We start from the raw sequence: 24,963 nt of genomic DNA, 5'->3' as shown, positions 1-24,963 counted from the left end.
GAATTCCATAATAATGCAGGACTCTCCACAAAATTGGTTGGTGCACACTATCAAAGGTTTTTTCATAGTCCACAAATGCTGTCAAAAGGGGATTTTTATATTCTACACATTGCTGGAAAGCATGTCTTAAAATGAAAATTTGGTCAGTGCAACTTCTACCTTTTCTAAATCTTGCTTGTTCATCTCTCAGCTTTTCATCAATCTTTCTCTCCAGTCTCTTTAGAATAAGCGTACTATATATTTTCATAACAACTGACGTAAGTGTTATGCCCCTGTAATTATTACAAACTGTCAGGTCTCCTTTTTTTGCTATTTTCACCAACACTCCTAACTCCCATTCATCAGGTTTTGCCTCTTCATGCCACATTCTACAAAATAATCTTGTAAGTAGTCTGGGAGTCACTTCATTTTTGCATAAACATACACCAAATAATCTGGCCTGTTCTTTCAAAATTCTCTGTCCTAATGCACCTGACAACACTGAGATTACCAAATAATTCTTCTTCGCTCAAGGGGTTAACTACAACACTAATTATTCAGTGGCTACTTTCCTCTTGGTAAGGGCAAAAGAGACTCTCTTTAGCTATGGTAAGCAGCTATTCTAGGAGAAGAACAATCTAAAGTTAAACCATTGTTCTCTAGTCTTGGGTAGTTTCTTAGCCTCAGTAGCAAGGTCTTCCACTGTCTTGAGGTAGGGTTCTCTTGCTTGAGGGTATACTCGGTCACACTATTCTATCTTATCCACTTGTTATTTTCAAGTTTTTATAGTTTATATATGAAAGATCTTTTAATATTACAGTTCTTAAAATATCTTATTTTAATTGTTCATTATGTCTTTAATTTATGTATTTCTTTCCTTACTGGGCTATTTTTCCTTTTTGGACTCTTTGAGCTTATAGCACCGTGTTTTTACAGCTAGGGTTGTAGCTTAGCTGGTAATAATAATAATAATAATAATAATAATGATAATAGTTTATTTCTTCAAAGCATAGATTATTCTCTCTCATCTTCCCAATTTCATTGTTTGATTTCAGTAGTACACTAATTGCATTTAATCTTAACTTCCATGACTATTTAAATGTTTCTTGCCATTCTTGTTGAAGGGTAAATGGGAAGGTAGAGAAAAATTTTTTATTTTTTATCTATGATGTTATGAGGTCATGCAGCTAGCACTCTTTTTAGTTTATAATTTAAATGTAAGATTTTTAATTATGATTATTCTTTTATACCTTGTATAAAACCCAGTTACCTGGCTTCCCTCTTTTCCTAAAAAAATCTTTGTATCTTAAGTTTGTACTATGTTAGAACTTTACTGGTCCTATATTTTCAGTTATCTTCTTTGCATTTGATTTCTACCACATTCTACATTTTTATCAGCTATACCACACACTTTTTGTCTTACATATAGGCCTTTCTACTTTTAAGATTTTTTAAATCACTTTAGTGGTCCAGTTTTTAGCTTCTAGTTAAAAGGGATTTTGGCATAGAAATAATCTATTTTTGAGCTTAAGCCATGTCGTCCTGATGGAAGTTCCTCAAAGGCAGCTTTCTACCTGGGATATTTCCTGTGAGTAATATACCAGAGAATTTTACCTGTAGAGGTATCACAGGGGTCTAAACACTGGAGTGAATATCTCGAGAGATATCTTGTATGAAACAGGGACTTGTTTAAAACAACCACGACTATCCTTCCCCGAATAGAGTTAACCTTGTCTCGCTGGATATAGGATAGGATTGGATATGTGGGAGAGATCTGTTACAACTCCAATTGCAATGTTCTTTAAACATGTTCGCTGGTTTGCCATTCCAGCAGCAGCCATCACATGATGCGGGGCCACACACTGAGAATTGGGAGGGGATGAAAAGAAACTGGCGGGTCCATCAGGACGACATGGCTATCTCACCCAAAAATAGATTTTTCCTATGCCAAAACCCCCTTTTTGGGCTCGAGCCATGTGGTCCTGGTGGAAGTGTACCAGAGAATTATTCTCATTTGTAGTAATTTAGAGTTAACCCATTTGTGTTCTTAGACTATTCACTTATTATAGGGGGCTGAAAATCCATCTATGAATAGTGTCATAATATCGTATGTTTACACTTCCAACAGAAGTTTGGGATAATAGCCCAAGGCTATGAACAGAATATGCAAGTTTTTCGTAAATTGCATCGGAACAAAAAAGTTTTCATTACAGTCCCACTCACTGTGAGCAATATCTTTGTTTGAAAGTGATTTATCAGACAAAAGTCAGTAAAAAATGGGGGTTAAAAATAGAGGTACACTACTTTTTTTTTTTTATTTAGGTACAGTTGGTTCATATAAAGGAAACACAAAAAGAACTATAATCTATTATTATTTCCAAAAGCATATAAATGTGACAAGAATTGGTGCAACAATATTTACATTAATTTTGTGCTGATAACCAGAGGAGTTTACCCCATAAATCTCTGAGGGAATTAAATAATAGAATCATTTAATATGAGAAGGAAAAGAATATCACCTTTGACTCTTCACTATACATATAGATTATCACACACTGCAAATTAGACCAATGGTCAACCTGCACTATGTGGAGTAGGAGTCCCAAATAATAACAGTCCTTAGGAGTCCATGCATGACACTAAGAAGCTAGTTTAATCACACAATCAGCGAACACCACAAAGTGTTTGATCTCTTACAATTGTCGCAAGTAATGTTTGAAAAACATTCGGGTAGATTACCTTCTTGTGTAAGCCTTCAAATGACATATACTGGAAAAAATTTAAGGAAGAGACTACTTTCTTAGGGTCATGACCCAATGGCATACTCTCTGGGTCAGCCCTTCTAATAGGATAGGTAAGTTTGGACCTTAGCTGTTTTTAAGAGAGATTAGATCCTGTTGTTTCCTCTTTAAAGAGTTGTCCACCTTTAAAGGTCTTACTCTGACAGTTAAGCCTTAAGGCATTACACAGGGCACAGGGAAGGATCCTCTTTTATTGGAATGTTCTTCCAGGGTCCATAACGTTTTGTGGGGAGTTAATTTTTAGCCAAGAAGGCAGGATCTGGATATATGTTTACTTCTCCTTATTCCGAGAATTTGATGTGACCATTATCCCTTGATAGTGCTACAATCTCAATAACTCGAGCACCAGAAGCCATAGCAAGTTAAAAAATTGATTTTTGAATAAGATCCCTCAAGGAAGCTGAGTAGCTATCTATTGAGGAGGCTAAGTGCAATACTTTGTCCAATGACCATGAGATGGCGATGGGAGGAGCATTTGGTTTCAATTTATCACAAGCCTTCGGGATCTTATTGAATAGCTCGCTATTGAGTTCTACATCAAAAGCGTAAGCGATAAGTCTGGTTAGGGCTGATGTACATGATGCAATAGTTGTTAAGGCCAAACCTTGTTTGTGTGGTGAAATAATGAATGCAATACAGAAGTCCATAGTAACTGAAAAGGGCTTACATACTTTAACAAACTCCACCCACTTTTTCCAGGAAGACAAGTATTGTCTTTTTTTAGTAGCAGACATGTATTCTATAAAATCAATCCTCTCCTTCGAAACTCCGAATTTTCTTTTAGCAGCTAGGGCGAGAAAATTATGAATTGAAGGTTTTTCATTATCCAGGAGGAAGCGAAGAGTCTTCTGTTGAACATACTTGGACAGCAGTAGAGTCGGCAGAGGGATCTGGAGAGGTTTGAGTTCCAGAACAAGGAGGTACCAATGGCTCTTGGGCCAATTTGGGGCCACTAGTGCTGCTGTCCCTTTGAAAGTCCGTAATTTATTCAGGACTTTCAGAAGGAGGTTGAACGGTGGAAAAAGGTAAATGTTAGACCACTGGTTCCAATCCAGTGACATTGCATCTATCCCCTCCGCTTCCAGATGTAAGTTCGGTGCTACATTCCGGGGAAGCTTCTTGTTGAGGCTTGTCGCAAAGAGATCTATTTGCAGTTCTAGGACTTGCTCCAGGATGAAACAGAATGATTTTGCATCTAGAGACCATTCTGTTTCCAGAGGCTTGGATCTTGATAGGGCTTCCGCCATCACATTGCGAACCCTTTCTAAGTGAAAAGCCGAGAGATGCCAATTACTCTTCTTTGCCAAAGTGAGAATGACCAAAATTACATGGTTGATATGTGGAGACCATAAACCCTGTCTGTTGATGCAGTGGAATATCTTGCTGTCGAGAACTAATTTGATCTATGATTTTTTCTTCGGGTTCAGTCTCTTCAGAGCAAGGAACACCACCATAGCTTCCAGAATGTTAATATGGAATTTTTGAAATGCAACTGACCACTGACCCTGTATTTTCTTGGTTGGGGTATGACTCCCCAACCCTGCTCCAAGGCGTCTGTGTGGATTGTCACCGATGGAGAAGGATAGTGAAGAGGGATGTGAGTCAACAAGCTCTTGGCAGTGGACCATGGCTTGAGCTGTTTGCACAGTAAAGCCTGGGTCTTGTAGCGAAGATCTCTCCGAGAATTTGATGCCTTTCTTCTCCAGACTGTTGGCATCCTTGAGTCTTGCTTTTAAGATTGGGTTTCTCTTGGCTGCAAACTGCAGCGAGCTTAATACTCTTTCCTGATGACATCTGGTGATTACCTTCGACTGAAGTTAGCACCTGACTGAGTTTGCTATTTCCTTTCTCTTGCCATTTTCTTCCTCATGGCCTGAGGTAGAGATAGGATATGTGACTTTAGGTTCCAGTGCAGGCCTAGCCACTGAAATTCTTGAGTTGGAGAAATACTGGACTTTTTAAGGTCGATTTTAAAGCCCAGGTATTGTAGGAATTTATTGACTTCCAGAGCTGCTAGAAGGCATTCCAACTTCGTTGCAGTCCAGACTAACCAGTTATCTAGATATACCATCACTTGAAGACCCTTGTTCCTGAGTTGTTGAACAATGGTCTCTACTAGTTTTGTGAAAATCTTTGGAGCTATGCTGAGTTCGAAGGGCATAGCTCTGAATTCATAGGCCTTTCTTGCCAGACTGAAACCAAGGTAGAGGGAGAAGTGCCTACCCATCGGAGGATGCCAATAAGAGTTGGTAAGATCTATGGAGACGGTGTAGGCCTCCTGGCGTAGTAGGGTCCGTATTTGCGAGATATTTAGCATCTGGAACTTGTCATTCAGAATGAATTTGTTTAGAGGGGACAAGTCCAGAATAGTTTGAAGAGCGCTCGAATCTTTCTTTGGTACGCAGAATAGCCGTCCTTGAAAGTTAATGGATTTTGTGCAACACATAATTCTTCCAGAGAAGATCCTGCACATATTCCTCTAAGAATTGGGTTGTTGCTTAGAAGACCCTCTTGAACCGAGGTGGTTTCTGTCTCCATTTCCAGTCTAGTCCTTTTGAGACTATGCTGTGAGCCCAAGGATCAAATTTCCATTGATCCCTGAAGTGATAGTCTTCCCCCTACCAGAAGGTCATAGTTGTTTTGAAGGACTTGTCTCTTTATATGTATTGCCTCTATTTCCTCGTCCCCTAGATTGACCGCCCTTTCCAGAGTTTCCTCTTCCACTTGCATTTTTCCCTTGGGCTCTGATCCGGTGAAATGTAGTGACCCGTTCATAGACGGGATTGAAAGCTGGAGACTGTGTCACATACTGCTGGGAAACTGTGTACACAGTCTGGGGATAGCAGCAATAGAGGTTGTCGTGGCAGGGAAGGTTTTCTTGCCCTTAAAAGGTCTAGGCTTCTTACCTTAAGGTTGGAGTCCTTCTCCAGGGGTAAGGCTTTTATTCTCTTGAGCTGCCCTATCCATTACCTTTTTGACCACCTTTAGGGGAAAGAGGTCTTTCCCCCAGTTGTGCAAATCGATCAACTTTTCAGGCTCATGCCTAATAGTTATTGCAGCTATGACATACTCTCTTCAGGCTCTCCTAGCTAAAAGGGAAGCATGCAGATCCCTGTGGAAGTTAGCTTGATGAGTTTTTGCCAGAACTGGGAAGAAGTCAGATTTCGAGTAGTTTCCAGTTAACATCTCCAGATAGGACTGGTACGACAAAGAGGCAGCCAGTCTTTCTTTGGCCTCCAATTATGCCTTGAATAAGAATTCTGGGCAGCCTCTTATTAAACTGTTTGCCTCCGATATCTCTATCCAGTTTTCCAACAGTAAAGATGTGTACAACATCTTCACAACTATTGGAGTCATAAGGGAGGGCTAGAGAGACAGGTTTACATTCCTCTAGGACTGGCAGTGGCTTACCTTCCATCACTGCCATCTTCACAGCCTCTAAGTCTTTAAGGGCTATAAAGGTGGCCTGCTTCCTGCCGAAAGCTGAGTGTTAGTAAACTCGGAAGTTTTTAGCTCCTTCACCAATAGGGTTTGAGCCTTATTGTGGTCTAAGATAATCGTTTCCTTGGAAATCGTATCATCCCTCATAGACACATCAGAATTCAGTCTTACACAGCAGTAAGGATAATTATCAATAAAGGGGTAGAATTCTAGGTCTGAGACCAGTTTAGATCCCATGCCTTCTCCAATGTGAAGGTACCCCTCACTCAGCCATATGCTCCGCATAATGCCAAGGATATTTTGCCGAGTAATCTGGGAGACTCGACGCTGGGGGAGCCTTGGAATTAGGTGTCTGCTGAAAAGCCTCGATCTTCGCCTCTAAGGACGCTTGCGCTCTTCTATGTTCAGCATGAATGTTTCCCATGAATGCCATGGAACAAGGGAATATTCGGAGTTGGAAGAGGAATGGAAGTAGCGGCAGGAATGGAGGATACAGGAATAGGAGTTTGGGCTGAAGAAGTGCTAGGAGCTGTACTTACCTAATGACTGTCTAAAGACTCATCAGAGGCTTCGGTCGTCGGTAGGATCTTCTCTCTCATTTACGTCACGGATGAGGTTTTCGACATGTTGTCGGCATCTAAGTTCATCTCCTGAAGTGCGTCCCGAACTTCATGATCTGCCAGATCCAGTTGTACCGGCAGAAGTTGAACCGTCGGAATCTGGTGTCAGTACACAGCGGTCACATCAGCCTAGGGGAAGAGCAGGTACTTTAGTTCCATTGAAAGAAGATAAGGGGCACCTTGTTGAGAGCTCTTCTGGAAACCTTTCACCCAATGCCTGATGGTCTTCTGACCCCATGCTTTCACATCCTGGGAAACACTGGTAGCGTGGAAACTCGTTAATAAGGTCTTTGCATATACTGCAATCGGTAGGTTCCTAGATATTAAAGGAACATTTGGAAACATGGCAGTCAGTATATTTCCGACAGGTTTTGTGGCCGTAGGGCAACGTGACCGATCTGGCGCAGGTCACTGTCCCCCACTCTGTCTTCAGCAACCTGTAAAGATAGAAAATTTTCAGTGAGTACTTATCTACATACCAAAAAATTTTATCATTTTCATATTTCAAAAAAAATGTTTAAGTAAAAAAATTTTCTAAAAATCATATACTGTACTGTATACCAAAAATTTCTACCTACTATAGCTATGGCTGAAGCTACACTACCATTGAAGTTCATGCCAAATAGCTCAGAATTCTATAAGAATTCCTCAATTGTGGTAGATTAGGGGAAGAAAGGTTCATACCAATAGAACACTGTTTCTCCCAAAGTCGGTCGAATAGACAACCTAAGGTGGTAAAATCAGATACCATACTCCCTAAGCCAGCAGCAGCCATGCCCAAGGCAGCAGCTATTTCTAGCAACCATGGATCTACAGACTGACCTTTCTTTATCCATATGTATGTCGACAACGTGGCAGTGGCATTGTCAAGTCAACAAAAAAGCTGACGATCCTATAGGGGACCAGACCACAGGGTAAGAGGAAAGGTAGAAACCAATAGTAGGCAGTAGGTAAATGAATCTGCTACTTACCTAGCTGTTAACATTAAATCAAGAAAAAGGTGATTAGCCTTTTTCTGAATAATGATAGCCGTTTAACACGGCCAGGATGCCACAAATTCGCAAATTAAATGAAAATCCTGACAACTTGGAGGTATCCAATCGACCAACTTTAGAGGATAATGTTCTTCAGATATGGAGGAAGGGAATAGATACAGTTGCCCAGCTTAAGGCTGTAGCTAAAGTGGCAAGGGGAGGGCTCTTTTCTAATGAAAGGAGGGAGGTACCCCTAACCTACTCGCATCTATGGCTAGAAAACTCCAGCCAGCAGGACTGGAAAGTGTGGGTGAATGGTAATTATTTCGGCCAGGGAGCTTCTGACTAAGCAAAGGAGTCAAGACTCCACAGCGAGAGATATGTAGCCTAAGGTGGAGAGCTGAAACCAGAAACAAGGCGACTATTAAGGCAGCAAAGTAGAACCCCTAGGGGTTCTAGTTTCATTGCCTAGGAAGGTTTAGGCCACAAAACCACCATGCTGCCTAGTCTATCTTATATAGGAACTTAGGTATGACTAATGGTAGTAGGTTGGCCAAGGCACCAGCCGCCCGTTGAAATACTACCGCCAGAGAGTTATGGGGTCCTTTGACTGGCCAGACAGTACTACGTTGGATCCTTCTCTTTGTTTACAGTTCTTTCTCTTTGCCTACACATACGCCGAATAGTCTGGCCTATTCTTAACAGATTCTCCTCTGTCCTCACACACCTGACAACACTGAGGTTACTAAAAAATTCTTCTTTGCTCAAGGGGTTAACTACTGCACTGTATTTGTTCTGTGGCTACTTTCCTCTTAGTAAGGGTAGAAGAGACTCTGTAGCTATGGTAAGCAGCTCTTCTAGGAGAAGGACACTCCAAAATCAATCCATTGTTCTCTAGTCTTGGGTAGTGCCATAGCCTCTGTACCATGGTCTTCCACTGTCTTGGGTTAGAGTTCTCTTGCTTGAGGGTACAATCAGGCACACTATTCTATTTAATTTCTTTTCCTCTTGTTTTGTTAAAGTTTTCATAGTTTATATAGGAAATATTTATTTTAATGTTACTCTTCTTAAAATATTTTATTTTTCCTTCTTTCCTTTCCTTACTGGGCTATTTTCCCTGTTGGGGCCCCTGGGCTTATAGCATTTTGCTTTTTCAGCTAGGGTTGTAGCTTAGCAAATAATAATAATAATAATAATAAAGGCCAGGGAATGCAGATTAGATAAAGGAACTGTAGTTTCACGGACAATGATAAAATGTAGTCTAACTAGGAAGGGGAAAAGGACAGCTGGTCCACCCAGGGGTGGCCGCTGAGGCGGCAGAGAGAATTAATCCAAGATAAGATCATTCACTCACCCACCCAGAGCCAGACTAAAAGACCCACAAGCCATTCTGTCCATCTGTACACCGACTGAGGATTCCTCAGATGCCAGGGAAACCCGGACTGGGAAAAAGGGACTAAGTTTCACACTAAGCAGACCAAGTCTAGCAAGAGGTGAGGGAAAGGGGGAGAAGGAAGGGAGACTTAGAAAATACAGTAGTAGAGAGGTGGGACTGTAAGGCCTAACTGTAGTATCAGAATAAGCTAATATCATTCCAAGGGATCTACAGTAAGTAGGCACAGAGAAGGAATTTTCACAACCGGCTGCCAGCATACTGCAAACTGAGAATAGTAACCTAGACAATGGGCAAGGCGACATGAAAGGAATGTCTACCTGTCAGTATTAGAACAAAGTTGGTATCGTTCCAAGGGATCAACAAAGTGTAGACGCAGGGAGCAAATCCCCTCAACCAGTGCTACCTATCCAAAAACTAAGGCTAAGTAGATAAAGTGAGATACTGTCACCCAAGGACAACTGTAAACCACTATCTACTACTCCCAGGGAGTACATTCAAGGCAGCAGTTCCCTGCTGACATATCAGTAGCTAGGGAGGGATGCTGGCCTCATGAGAACCTTGCGGTTACGTGGTAGAAGGTGAAGGTGGGTTTGTTAATATTAGCTAGTCTTTGCCAAGAGCTAAGGGCAAATAGTTAGCCTATGCCAAGACTGGTTAAGACAGGCATGCAAAAAAGCAAGTCTAACTTATAAACATACCACAGTTGTAAAAGAATATATTTAAGACACTTTTACAAGACTAGCTAAGAATTTCATATGTAATCCCGAACAATTTGGAGATGTGAGCTTCTGGCTTCGGTCATGTGACGGCCTTGGCCAAGTAACGGATGCATAGCACAAAAATAAGAGGGGAGATACGAAATTCTCCACCAAAAGAGGATAAGGTACTCAACTTAACTAATGAAGTAGAAGCAGAAGCATCCATAATCTCAAAACACTCAAAAAACTTGAAAAAACAAGCAGAAAACTCCCAAAGCAATCTATTAAGATGGCGCTGCAAGAAGGAATGGAGAACCAGCGAATATGTTTACAGCACACTGAGATCGGAGTTGTAACGGCTCTCTCCCATGTATCCAATCCTAGCCCATATATTTCGAGACAAGGTTAACTATTCGGGGAAGGATAACCGTGGTTGTTTTAAACACATCCCTGTTTCATACACAATATCTCTCGGGATATTCACTCCAGGGGTTAGAACCCTGTGATACCTCTACTGGTAAAATTCTCTGGTACTGTATATCACTTGCAGGAAATATCCCAAGTAGAAATGGCATCAATGACCTTCGATGTCAGGATGCCAGAGAACTTCAAATCAATCAATCAATCAATCCCAAGTAGAAAGCTGCCTTTGAGGACCTTCTATCAGGACGACATGGCTCGAGTCCAAAAATAATATTATTTGACTATGAAATAAGTGTATTTTAACTATTCATGTTATTTTTTTTTTATACCATACAGATCTGGGTTCTACATGAGTGAAATGTTGTACTTGTATGGCTGTATGGATCCTCGTGTAAGACCCCTTGTGTTCACAATCCGATGCTGGGCTAAGAATCGTCACATGACGTCTCCATTTGCTGGACGGTGGATCACAAATTTTAGCTTAACTCTTCTTGTTCTATTCTACCTCATGAGAACATCCCCTCCAGTTATACCGTGTTTACAGACATTAATTAATCTAGCAGGTAAGTAGCATATCAAATAATTTCCATCACAGTAATCTATAATACTGTACTGTACTGTATTTTTTATTTCTATGAATCCCACACGAGCTTCTTTTGGCTTCCTCCCCAAATGTCACTCGTGTTGATGTCTATCAAAAAAAAAAAATTAGATTTCCCATTCTCTTCTCTCCAATAGCCTCACCCACTTAGTATACTATTACTGATTATATGGTGTTGCATGGTAAGTGCCGTGGCATGATGAGCTTTCATTTGAATCGTTGATTGCGTAGTTTGCAGAAAATTTTTCATTCTGTCCAAGTTTCTAGTATTAGTTAGCTTTAGATTAATCAATGTGGCTATCTTCTTGTTTTGAAATTTGTTTGTATTAATTGGTTAGGAAGGCTATTTTAAGAAGAGAGAGATACCCATTCCTTTTGTGTAGTGTTGGAGGCAACATTATGACGTACCTGTAGGTGTTCAGTATGAGATAACTTACCAGACTCTCTTATGTAAGAATATGATGGGCTTTTGCCTAAATAGGTTGTGAGAAGAACTCATAACGCAAGAGAAAAGTACAGTAGAGCTAAAGTAAGGGGAGACTCTAATGAAAATAGGCCAGTGGATATAGGTAGCGAGCTGGATATTACAGTACTACTGTACTGTATTCAGGCTAGTACCAGACTGAAATTTGTGGTGATGTTCTTCAATCATAATTTTCTTTATTCATAGAAAGTTTGCTTTGCTCATAGACTCTGAGAAGAATAATGGTACTTCTGGTAGTGGTAATGTTCGTAGCCTAACCTGCCTAGCTTCAATCCATAGGTTAACTCATTGCTTGTTGCTACCCAAATACAAACCATCTTCCATCATACAGGACTACTGTATGATTTCAGCATAGCTTGAACAGCCCTGTAAAATTTAAGGATTCCATCATACTGTAACTACCGACAGGTGGCGGGAAAATCTGGCCCTCCTGTTAGTCAGCTATATACTCGCTTTTGACTTTGGCCGCAATTAGTACACGTACTCTTGCACCCTCTCAAACTTTAGTAGTTTGATTTTTTTTTTTTTTTTTTTGCCTTTTCTTCCTAGAGACATTGACAAGTGTATGGATTTTGTGTTGTTTGGGTAAACCTGGATAAATTGAATGAAAAGCACAGAGATACGCAGTTCCTTACATGATAAAACACAAATGTGTGATAAATTCATAGGCAAACCTGCCATTAATCTGTTTTTAGTCATCCGCTCACTATGTGTGGCATTATGACAACTGAAATCAAAGTAAGCTAGTCTTCTATGGACATGGCTGGTGCTCCATCAGCGGGAAAAGCATTTTTTTTTTTTTTTTTACCGTTGCCCCAACTACCAAGGCTGCCCCTGAAGTGTGGTGCCTTCCTGATTCCTTCTCCCATGGATGGGCTGAAGGGCGTAAACAATTGCGGACTAGTTTCTAGCACGCAGCAGATGAATACGCTTTGTGGTGGTTGTAGGCAAATACTATATACTGAAGGAAGATAGGAAGGCTCAGCCTTTTAACACAAATGAGTGTACGAATAAAAGATGCCAGATACTCCCATGCGAAACGAATGGCTCCATCTATTGAGCGAGCGGTCAAACATTCAGAGCGGTAATGCCTACGGGAATTTGGTATGAATTCGATTGTAAATTTTGCGACATATTTGTTCATAATTTGCATTACTACGTCAGTACTGTATATTTTACTCATATCATGACATTCTTAAATTTTATATAACTAAATTTCAAATTATGTTTCTCAGTCTATTTTTCAGAAATTTGATAGCTATATCTCTTATGATTTAGTTAATTTTCTTGCAAATTTAAGTATTGTACAGTATATTACAACCATTTTTAAATGTTCTTTACAATACCACATTCGAATAAAGTAAAACATACTGTATATCTGATTTGTTAAACTTAGCCACAAATGTGTATGTATAGGAATACATTTAATTACAGTTTTTAGGCCACTGTAGGATGCAGATATTAGGTGTATATAAAACACAGTTGTATTTTATTTTTATTGAAATGGAAAAGCATGATGCACTTATGTATACTGTTTAGTATTGTAAACTAATAAATGTATAAATGTACAAACAAAAGGAACAAAATAACACAAAATTGTATCACACATGAAAATAATCAAAAGGGGTTTGGAAATAGAAATAAGGTAGCATACAACCTGAACAAAAAAATGCAAGACAAATCACATGAAAATGAACTTTGATAAATTATATATAAATAAGAATATTGCTCATATAAAAATTGTAGACTAAAAAGAAAAAAAAAACACTAGCAAACCAAAGTTGCATCATGAATTAGATGCAAATAAACTCTAATATAATCATAAATATGAAAAACATAATACTAGAAAAAGGTTTTCTCCAAGAATTAGATACATTGTGCAAACATAAGCAAAGCAAGTATGCAAACATAGAAAGCGCAGACAGTGAAGACACGTTCAATGTACATGAAAATACAAATACAGTATACAAATACTGTAAAATGTTAGTCTTTCTTTAGGGAGTAGAGAAAATAAGAAGACAAGGGACACTAGCAAAATATGATGAAGCAGTATACTCCTGTAATGCTACTCAGGTGTGCAAACATGCTGAAATATTCATGCACTTACAAGTTAAATCAAAGTTAAATATGATACATACCACTAAACATGTTCCTAATGCCAAATATGTCAGCTCCTCAGAAATATATTATTTTAATAGCTTTATGACAAAAAAAACATTGCATATATGTATTATTGTATAAACGAAAAGAACAAAATGCACTCAATTGTATCACACAAAAATAATCAAAAGGGATTTGGAAATAGAAATAAGGTAGTATACAAGCCAACCCAAAAATGAAAGATAAATACATGCAAATCAACTTTAATAAATTATACATAAGAAAAAATATCTTAGTAAATAATATTCCTCATATAAAAAAAACATACAGGCAAACCAAAATTGCATCATGAATTACATGCAAATACTGTAAACTAATATAATTATAAATATGAGAAAACATAATACTAAAAAAAGGTTTCCTTCAAAGAAATAGATACATTGTGCAAACATAAGCAAAGCAAGTATGCAAACATAGAAAGCGCAGACAGTGAAGACACATTCAATGTACATGAAAATACAAATACTGTAAAATGTCAGTCTTTCTTTAGGGAATAGAGAAAATAAGAAGACAAGGGACACTAGCAAAATATGTTGAAGCAGTATACTCTTGTAATGCTACTCAGGTGTGCAAACATGCTGAAATATTCATGCACTTATAAGTTAAATCAAAGTTAAATATAATACATACCGCTAAACATGTTTCTAACGCCAGATATGTCAGCTCCTGAGAAATATATTATTTTAATAGCTTTATGACTAAAAATCCCCCCCCCCAAAAAAAAAACATTGCATAGACTATTCTATAACCTGAACCTATGTGACATCTTTGTTAGTTTTCTTTTTTACGGGGACCTGAGTAATTACCACCACTATGTTTTCTTTTCCTTAATGATCTGTTAAGAAATTTAACGTAATAACATACACGCATTTTTTTAAATATGTCTATTGTTTTATCTACAACACCATCACAAACGTTGAGGTTATCTACATTAATTTGTTTAATAACTTGAGTTAAATTATGTTTTACATTGTCTTTCATTATTAAATCTACAATATTACTTTGAAATGCTGATTCATAATCATTAATACTGTTAGTTATAATAGTACTTGGATACCATAGCCATCTTCATTTTTTCCTATCTTTATTTCCAAGAAACAAGGGCAAATTACTTGAATCAAAATCTTGTCCATCTTCACAGATAAGTATTGATTTACATGCATCACACTTGTGATGTTTGACAAGTTTATGGCATACATATCCTGCTATGTAAGTTACTGCATTTTTCTCTATCAAATTGTGCCTATAATCAGATATATTGTCCTAAGGGGTGTCAATACTATTGTCAGGAGCAAAGGGATCAAAATTACAAATAAAATCTTGAATAGATAATGTCGCATCTGGTTCTGTCTCAAGATTATCATCATTATATGGGTTGAAGCTTGAAACAAATTCCTCAATTGCTTTAAGGGATTCATCATCTTCAGGTTCATCAGTTATCAAATCTACTGGTGAATTATCAATTGGACCTTCTAAATGATTTTCAAAAAATTCTTGGACTTGTTCCTCATCTGTTGTAGGGCAATCTTAATTAACAATATCTTTATTTTCAAAATAATTTTTATTAAGTTTAGTTTCTGAGTCACAGATCTTCAAATATTGCAGTATTGGGGTGTTATCATGTATGCAGTTTCCTTTAACATTATTTTTCATGAGATTGTTACATAGAGGATTTTTTATTAAGGTTTTAATTTTATATGAACTTGGAGTGTCATTATTTCCACCTGAACTTCATAGTACACTAAAGACATTTTCAAGACAATCTTAATTTATCCTGTTAGTTAAAATGAATTTAAAACTCCTATCCTTCATATGGTTCCATAACATTTTAAGGCTTGAGATGTTTAAAAGCTAACCAGCTATACATGGAATATTACTTTTACTTCCAATAAAAGTTACGCTTGACAGCATATCAGCCTTTTCAGATGATAAATTAATATTATTATTATCACTAATTGCACATTTCCTCTCTTAAAAATGAAATACACAGCTGCTGTTATATACATCAAACAATTCATCAATATCATTTATAAATTATTTTCCGCTTCTTGCGGTAATGCCCCTAATGCTGCATGTGTAAATAAACCAGCTGCTACACTATGGTTAAACACCTGTGCTGCTAGATTCACTCTCATTTTATCAAAACCGGTGTTTGCAATGAACGGAAAAAAACCGATCCTCATAAGGAGTTTCACAGGTCCCCTAAGGACAAAGAACGGTGAGCAATAACAGTATAATACATGAAATATGAGCTACTAATGAGTAAGCCCCACTGATATTGGGTATAAGATTAAGGAAAGGCATCCGCAAGACACTTTTTTAAAACTTTTTTTTTTTATTTGGTCATAAAGCTATTGAAATAATATATCTCTCAGGAGCTGACATATTTAGCATTAGGAACATGTTTAGTGGTAAATATTATATTTAAGTTTGATTTAATTTATAAGTGTATGAATATTTCAGCTTGTTTGCACACCTGTGTAGCATTATAGGAGTACAGTATACTGTTTCAACACATTATTTTGTTAGTGTGTTCCTTGCCTTCTTATTTTTTCTATTTCCTAAAATACAGTATTTGTAAACTATTTGTTTGTATTTGTATTTTCATGTACATTGAATGTGTGTTTACTGTCTGTGCTTTATATGTTTGCATACTTGCTTTGTCTTATGTTTGGACGATGTATTCAATTCTTGAAGAAACCCTTTTTAAGTATTATGTTTTCTCATTTATAATTTACTAGTTTATTTTCATGTAATTCATAATGCAATTTTGAATTTCTTGTATGTTTTTTTTGGGGGGAGGTTACAATTTTTATATGCGCAATACTATTTACTGGGTTATTTATTTTATGTATGAATAATTTATCAAAGTTCATTTGCATGTGATTTATCTTAAATTTTTGGTTGGCTTGTATGCTATTTTTTTCTTCCTTTTGTTTCTATATGTATACATTTATTTGTTTATATTACTCAAGAGTATACATGAGTTCATCATGTATTTCCGTTTCAATAAGAAAAATCACAAATGTGTGTTATTTACACCTTATATCTCCATTCTATGGTGCCTTACAAACTGTAATTAAATGTATGCCTACACACATGCACTTGTGGCTAAGATTAACAAATCAGATATACAGTATGTTTTACTTTATTCAAACATGATATTGTATAGAACATATAAAAATGATTGTACATACATACATATACCAAAGGCACTTCCCCCAATTTTGGGGGGTAGCCGACATCAACAAGAAACAAAACAAAAAGGGGACCTCTACTCTCTACGTTCCTCCAGCCTAACCAGGGACTCAGCCGAGTTCAGCTGGTACTGCTAGGGTGTCACAGTCCAACCTCCCACATTTCCACCACAGATGAAGCTTCATAATGATTGTAATATACAATATTTAATATTGCAAGAAAATTAACTAACTTATAAGAGATATATCTTTTAATTTCCTGAAAAATAGACTGAGAAACATAAGGATATGTATTTTTAATCTATATATGTACCTATTTGTAAAATTGCTATTTAGTTATCTAAAATTTAAGAATGTCATAAATATAAGAATAAAATATACTGCAAATTATGAACAGATATGTCGCAAAATTTATAATCGAATTCTAACCTATACAGTATTCCCGTAAGCATTACCACTCTGATTAACCGTCCACTCTATAGATGGAGCCATTCGTTTTGCATGGGAGTATCTGGCATCTTTTACTCGCACACTCATTTGAGTGATATTAGGGTCAGCCTTCCTATCTTTTCTTTCTTCAATATATACAGTAGTCTTTGACCTGCACCCTCTACATCAGCTGCCTCTACTACTGCAGATTTACCAATAACAGAGCCTCTACTGTCTACCTCAGCTGCCTTTATTGTTACAGCGCCTATACCATCAGCCTCAGCTGCCTTTATTGCTACAGAGCCTCCACAATCAATCTCAGCTGCCTCTATTGCTTCTCCACTATCTTCTGTTTCACTTCCAGAGAATTCTGACTCACCTGCCCCAGTTTCTCCAGCATCTTCTGCAACTTCCTCTCCACAATAAACCTGTCTCTCCGTCCCTTGCAACATTCTTTCCAGTGTGCAAGTCAACCATAGGAATAAGTTAAGGAGTTATTCTCTCTTTTTTTTTTATTAATATTTATTTTAATTCATGTGGAAAGGAATTGTTTTCTCTTTTTCTAATACTGTTTTTGTGTTATTTGATACATTTTATTATAGTACAATACTTTACAGTACAGTCCGTTTAGAGTAATCTATTTATAGTGTTCCGACTTACACTGAAATTCGGGTTACATCGCTTCTTGTCGGGGACCCCCCTGTACATGAACCTCAGGTAAGATTCAGAGAAAAAATGGAATTCTGGTAATAAAATTATTTCTATCCACACCATAGGTTCATCTAAATTCCACACCTCCCTATGGATTAGTGGTATCAGTAGATTGTTGAATTTGTCTCCTCTTATTCATGCTACACTTCGGGCCTTACAACACCTTATAATCACCAATAATATATCTTGGGGAGGTTACTGGAGAAGGGGAAAATGGGAAACTTCTTTTTTGTATGGTAGGTGTCAACATGAGCTAGTTTCAAGGAGGAAGTCAGCTGCACCTCAGGTGAGTATAGAAATTATCTATTCCATTAAGATTTCATTTCTCTTGTTATTAAGTTTATAATTGGCTTAACTGTTGAAGGTAATTTAATGTAGGTGTATTAATCACATTATGTTTTGTAAATATACTATTCTTGTTCATTAAATACTGTATACTGTATAATTAGGTCTAAATACTGTATATTTTTCTTAGGATCCAGTGATAGGCGTGAGACGAATGGCATTAGTTGTACATTTCTGAGAGACTTGAGGACAATAACACCATCTGATAACAAGGATTCTTTAGAAACTTTGTTAAAAGGATTCTTAGAGTTTTACGATAAATTTGACTTCAAAGAAAAAGGGCTTTCAGTTGTCAGTGGCAATGATTTCACCAAACCCGAACACAAGGCCCTCTACATCCAGGTAATATAGTTTTTGGTTAAAGTTCTTGTACTGATTCTGATCCTTAAAATGAGTACAAGCTATTTTTTTTTATCTAACTTTAGGTTTCCTTTAGGCTATGTAACTTTGATTATTTTCAGAATATCAAATATGGTGAAGAATTGCATGATAGATCTAAGAAGTATTATTACTGTGAATCTCCATTACACAATGGATTTAAAAAAAAAATATTGCTATGAATCTTCCCTAGCAATCATATTGCTTCTGTCTTGCTTGAAACTGGTTAAATGTTGACATCTATCCTTAAAAAAGTTTGTTCCGTCACTCAATACAAAAACTCACTATTTCTAGGGGATATTACCTTTGGCGTAGCTGAAAGATGAGTCATAATATTTTAGTGAGGGATAGCTACCCTAACGGCTACTTAGTGGGAGGGATGAGGGGTAGCTGGCTACCCCGTTCACTCTCACACCTGGGCGAAGCACCCACTTTGTGTTTGGCTCGGTAGAGTGTGAACGTTACTGCTCTCTCACTCCCGCCTTGAGCCTGACTTGCCAGTTGATTGTTTTACAATCAATTTTGTTATTTCTTCCTCTTTTCAGAGTGTGTGTGTTTCTTCTGACCGGCCTAATACGCACCTGTCCAGGATCTGAGGGCCGCTCTTGCAGTACATTTTTGTCTGCCTTTGAGAAGGATCCGGACCAACTGTGTCCGTCTTGCCGAGGCCAACTATGTGACTGGGAGAGCACTTGTCTAGAGTGTTGGAAGTGGTATGCCAACCAGTGGGACAGGTTTAGGTGTAGGAAAAGAATTCTTAAGTTAGATTCTTCTCCCCTCGGGGTCTTCCTCGAAGTTGAAGAAATCTCAAACTTCTCCTTTTACCCCCCACTCTCTCTCTCCGAAGCTGCTCATCGACTGGTCATCTCAGGGAACGGCTGAGTAGCAGCACAGCTCTATGAACCCCAGGTCAACCTCAAGGATCAAGGGACATTACCGATTCCCCTGGTGAAACAGTTTCACCCCTTCCCCCGGGGAGCACCTGCTCTTTTAGATTCGTTGCAGATATGACTGTCGCTGGGTGTAGATGGTCTCCTGTTGAAGGAAGTTCTGTTCGAATTCCTTAAGTTGAGTGTTGTGAGGAGGCATACTTCGACTTTCTCAGAGGTGGATCCTTCCCTCTTGGGCGCTGCACCAGACGACCTTGGTGTTGCTGGCCACTACTCGGACTTTTGGTCCCTTGCTGTGGCTGATGCCGAAAACTGTGCCTCTCCCCCTGCTAAGTCTGAGGTAGAGCAAAGTCGGAGGCAATTAGACTGATGAATAAAACTTCCAGCAAATACTTTAGCTTGGATTTTTAAATAATTGCTTCAGTTCCAATTAATGAAGAAAGTAAATGCTTTTGCTAGTAGCAAATGCTGCGAGCATTTGCTTAAGCACAAGCAAATGCTTAAATGTTATTGGAAATTACTTCATTTCCCATGAATAAAACATTGCGATTGCTTGTGCTTCACAGCAATTGCTTAGAAAATTTTAAGGCAGCTCACTAGGTGCTTGAAACTCACATGAACTGGACCTGATGGCAGCGTTTCTCAAGAAAATCGCCGGAAAGTTCCATATTTGGATAAGATTTGCCCCGTCTCAGAATAAAATGAGAAAATATGCTCAAGAGAAATGTTCTGAAAAGTATCATTATTTATAAACAATTGGAGCAGAATCATATACAGATTCCAAAATATCCAAATCGTGGTGGTGAATGCCAGTATAGGAAAGTACTTACTAGCAATAATGTCCAATCCACTTTCAATTATTAGTATTATTACTTACTTACTAAGCTACAACCCTACATGGAAAAGCAGGATGCTATAAGGCCAGGGGCTCCAGTAGGGAAAATAGCTCTGTGAGGAAAGGGAAAAAAAGAAAAGGAAATATTTTAAGAAGAGTAATACAGTATTAAAATAAATGTCTCCTGTAACAAAACAAGAGGAAGAGAAATACGATAGAATAGTGCGCCCAAGTGTACCCTCAAGCATGAGGTGTTTTATAGCATCAATGTTCAGTGACCAGGAAGTTTACTGTATATAAGTAGGATTTTGAAGAACTCCGACATCCATAACATAATGAGGAATCTCAATAATAATAGTTATAACTTACTTTTGCTTGAGGCTGATGGGTATCGGTTACGAACTTGGTTAGTGACCCCAGTGAGATGTTGACATTTAAGAAAAGAGGCGCTACATTAAAACATTTTGCAGAGAAAGTGTGATTAGTGAAAGGTGTCCTGGGCAGCTAGATTTTAATTTTTGCAATATGAAGTAAAGATAAATATTGCAAAAATTCCAAGAATAATACTTGCATATGTAATTTTTCCCAACATAGCTAAGCTCTGGGGGATAAAAAGTTTCTGTTTGAAGAGGAAGTAAATGATAACGTTGAGCAAGATTGTTGTTCATACAGTATGCAGCAGGTCAGATGTTATGCAGACGCATAGGAGATATAAAAAGGAGAAAATCACAGAAATTTTTAAAGAAAATGGATTTTTAGTTAAACTTTAATTAATACTTTGATACATTTTATCTAATTTCCAAAAACCACCTATAAAACAATTAGTACATGCCACACTGAAGATTAATTCACAGGCTGAAATATGTTTCATTTGTTTCCATGTCAATAATGTTAGTTTGCTCACGGTCAACTATTTATATCAAGAAGCACCATCCGCTGCAAGTCAACAATGGTCAAATAAAAGGTTTCCTCAGTTTCTAGTAAGGGGATTTCCTTATCACAGATTATTATTATTATTATTATTATTATTATTATTATTATTATTATTTTTATTATCATCTAATCTACAAGTTGGAAAAGCAAGATGTTATGCTAAATTTAGTTGGAAAAGCAAGATGTTATGCTAAATTTAGTTGGAAAAGCAAGATGTTATGCTAAATTTAGTTGGAAAAGCAAGATGTCATGCTAAATTTAGTTGGAAAAGCAAGATGTTATGCTACATTTAGTTGGAAAAGCAAGATGTTATGCTAAATTTAGTTGGAAAAGCAAGATGTTATGCTACATTTAGTTGGAAAAGCAAGATGTTATGCTAAATTTAGTTGGAAAAGCAAGATGTTATGCTACATTTAGTTGGAAAAGCAAGATGTTATGCTAAATTTAGTTGGAAAAGCAAGATGTTATGCTAAATTTAGTTGGAAAAGCAAGATGTTATGCTAAATTTAGTTGGAAAAGCATGATGTTATAAGCCCCATTAGGTCTCCAACAGGGACAAATGCCTAATGAGGAAAGGAAATGAAATATGGAATAAACTACATGAAAAGTGATGAATAAAGAATGAAATATCCCAAAATAGATTTGTCACAAAAACTATGAAGAATGACTCATTTCAGCCTGTTCAACATGAAAACATTCGATGCAAGTTTGAACCTCTGATGTTCCAGTGCTTCAACTGCCTTATTAGGGAGATCATTCCACAATCTGGTCATAGCTGAAATAAAACTTATAGAATACAGTGTAGTATTGAGCCATATGATGGAGAAGGCAAGGCTGTTTGAAATAATTTCATAACTAGTACTACATGCTGGGTGTTACAGGATGGTCAGAATCAAAGGAAAAACTTATGCTTGTTATGATCTTAAAATCATTACAGGTTCTTTTAATAAGTAAAATAAATGTCAACAACAACCACTATAACATGGGAAATGAATATGAAAATAAACACAAAAACACAACACTTAATTCACAAACTTATAAAGAAAATCAACGTTACTTCTTCGGTTACTTTAACTGACAAATCAAATCAATCAAAACATCAACAGAAAAGGGGAACAGTCACTAAGGTAGAAATACCTAAGGAATAGTTTTCCGCAGCTGCTGAGACGATACTGGTACGGAGACTTCAGGCTTGAGAAAGTTGCGGAAGGGCGGCTGAAATTCAGATGAAACTGGCATGATGACCAGATTCGAAGACGTCACAAAACGGGTGGCATCAAGAAGGGACATCAGAGGTCTTCTTCCAAGAATTCGATGATACTGTTGAACTAAGGCAGGGTGCAGGCGGTGGTGGCTACTTCTCGTTACATGAAGGCAGGGCTTGCTGCTTCAATTTGTCTCTTCTTGGCCATAACAGGATTTTGGAGACAGGCTTTTGTTGTCTGAAGGGAAGGTTAGAATCTGGTTCTATCAGACTTCTGGTCTTCTCTGTTTCTTATCTCATTAGGACTTGGATCTTATCTGCTTTGGACATAGTTCCTCTCTTGTCTTATGTTCTGTCCTATCTCTCTTGGACAATCTCTTCTTGAAGTTTATATACCCATGTATGGGTGGAGTTAATTACAGTGGGAAGTAGTCATTTCCGTAGAAGGCGTTCTTTTTAACAATTCTGCATCTCTATCGCCTTCCTCAAAAACGCCCACTTCGATCACGCCATGGAAGCTTCTAGAAGAAATTTCTGATGCAATCTGGACCACGTGTTAATTTGTAACAAAAGGGCAGCACGTGTCCTTCCATGATAACATATATCCTAAACAAGGATTTCCCTCAGGCTCGGTTTCTCAAAATATGCTAACTCCTCTAATTAAGACGATGACATCTTGGTCAAAACAGGACAGTCTCCTTATTGCGGCAGGCGTTCTTGGCGAGGCTCGGTTTACTTACAAAATGCTGACGACAGTGAAGTGATGACAGGTTTCACCAAATAGGACTGTGGTTGAATCTCGTCTCGGCTCGCTGCTCATACTTTTGAATAGATAATTTTGTCTTTTAAAACTTATCCTTTAAAAGTATTGTATCTACCAAAGACAATGCTACATGCAACATAAAAGAACTAACTGATTGACAGTGCAAGAGATTAATATCCAGATAAAGAAAAAGAAATTTAATAGACCATAATTTTTTGTTTCCAACAAATTAAGATGAGAATCAGCAGCTGAACACCAGAGAGGAGAACAATACTCGGAAGAAAGTAGAATGAAAGAATTAAAATATGCCTTCATAATGCATTGATCAACAAAAATCTTGAAAGACATTCTTAATAAATCAATTTTTGTGCAATTAAAGGAAAAACACCCCGAATGCATTCCTTAAAAGTCAATTTGCATTACAAGCTTTGTTCTTCAATTCTTAGCCTGACAAATGTTTCTGTTCTGCCTAGGGTTGTGGTGGCTGATGCAGTAATGTTCTTGACTGGTGAATGCCAGACTGGGGTTCCAGTCTGCTCAAAACTCGATAGTTTCTTTGGTTGCTGCAATCTCACCATTTGTGACCTAAGGATGGAGGGTTTAGGGGAGCCTATAGGTCTATCTGTTGAGTCATCAGCAGCCATTGGCTGGCTCTCCTTGGTCCTAGTTTGGGTGGAGAGGGGCCCTGAGGGCTGATCATATGTAATGGGGGTTAGTCTCTAGGGCCTTGCCCTGCTTTATAAGGCAATTTCATTGTCACTTACCTCTGCCATTCATGAGCGGCTTTTAAACCTTTAAACTATCTGATTCCAAACTTTCTTTTCTATGAACATCAGCAGCTACAGCACCGAAATGGAAATTATGGTTTCCATTTGTCGTATGTAATGAAAAAAGAAAAGCAAAGAAAAAGAAAAATTGCCTCGGATTTTACTAACAACAGAATTCAAGCTGGAGTGTTAGAAATGGATATACCGTAGCACATATGCCACATGTGACTGGGTCCCTAAGCAAAAGCTACAGCTCCATCAACCAAAGCTAGCAAATGGTGATAACTATTATTCATATGATGTTAAGCAATTGCTTTTTGCCTAAGCATTTGATACATTTTGCCACTCTTGCTTTTGCTCTAAGCAAATGCTTGATTTTTATTCATCAAGCTAGATGTCCACTTTCGGGAGGACATCTCTCTTGTCCACTAGAGTGACTTTGTAGAGACCAACGAGTGACTTCAGAGCGGATGCCCTCTTTGCAGGAACTTGCTAGATGTTCTCCTTCGGAGCTTCGTCAGGTGGAGGAGTTTGTTAGTCACCCAGGGTGTGCTCCCCCCCTGCGGTAAGGAGATACTTGTTCGATCCTTTGAACCGACTAACTGAGTCTTCGGGCTCTTGTCACACTGAGCCTTCGGGCTCTCGTGACACTGAGCCTCTGGGCTCTCATGACCCTGAGCATTCGGGCTCTTGTCGCGCTGAGCCTTTGGGCTCTCATGCCCCTGGGCCTTCAGGCTATTGTTATGCTGAGTGTCTGGGTTCTCGTGACCCTGAGCCTTCGGGCTCTTGTCACGCTGAGCTTTCAGGCTCTCGCGACTTTGGGCCTTCAGGCTCTCTTGATCCCAAGTTTTCGGGCTCTTGCTATGCTGATTCCCTGGGCTCTCATATCTTGACGACTGCTCGCTATGTGGCAGCGTCGCATGACTTGTTACAT

The 24,963-nt window shown here is 38.1% G+C and overlaps 1 protein-coding gene across 1 annotated transcript in view; it reads left to right on the top strand.

Annotated features, from left to right (window-relative positions):
• Nucleotides 1-24,963, top strand: part of LOC137632481 (poly(A) RNA polymerase, mitochondrial-like) — a 109,897-nt gene that overhangs the window by 70,503 nt on the left and 14,431 nt on the right. Inside the window, exons 8-9 of the mRNA XM_068364433.1 lie at nt 10,669-10,895; nt 18,390-18,601. Of these exons, the coding sequence (XP_068220534.1) occupies nt 10,669-10,895; nt 18,390-18,601 (439 nt within the window). The remainder of the gene's footprint in view (nt 1-10,668; nt 10,896-18,389; nt 18,602-24,963) is intronic.

The sequence above is a fragment of the Palaemon carinicauda genome, chromosome 41 (assembly GCF_036898095.1).
Source record: "Palaemon carinicauda isolate YSFRI2023 chromosome 41, ASM3689809v2, whole genome shotgun sequence".
Classification (NCBI taxonomy): Eukaryota; Metazoa; Arthropoda; class Malacostraca; order Decapoda; family Palaemonidae; genus Palaemon; species Palaemon carinicauda.
The sequence above is the reverse complement of the archived record's forward strand: the minus strand, read 5'-3'. Positions and strand labels throughout refer to the sequence as shown.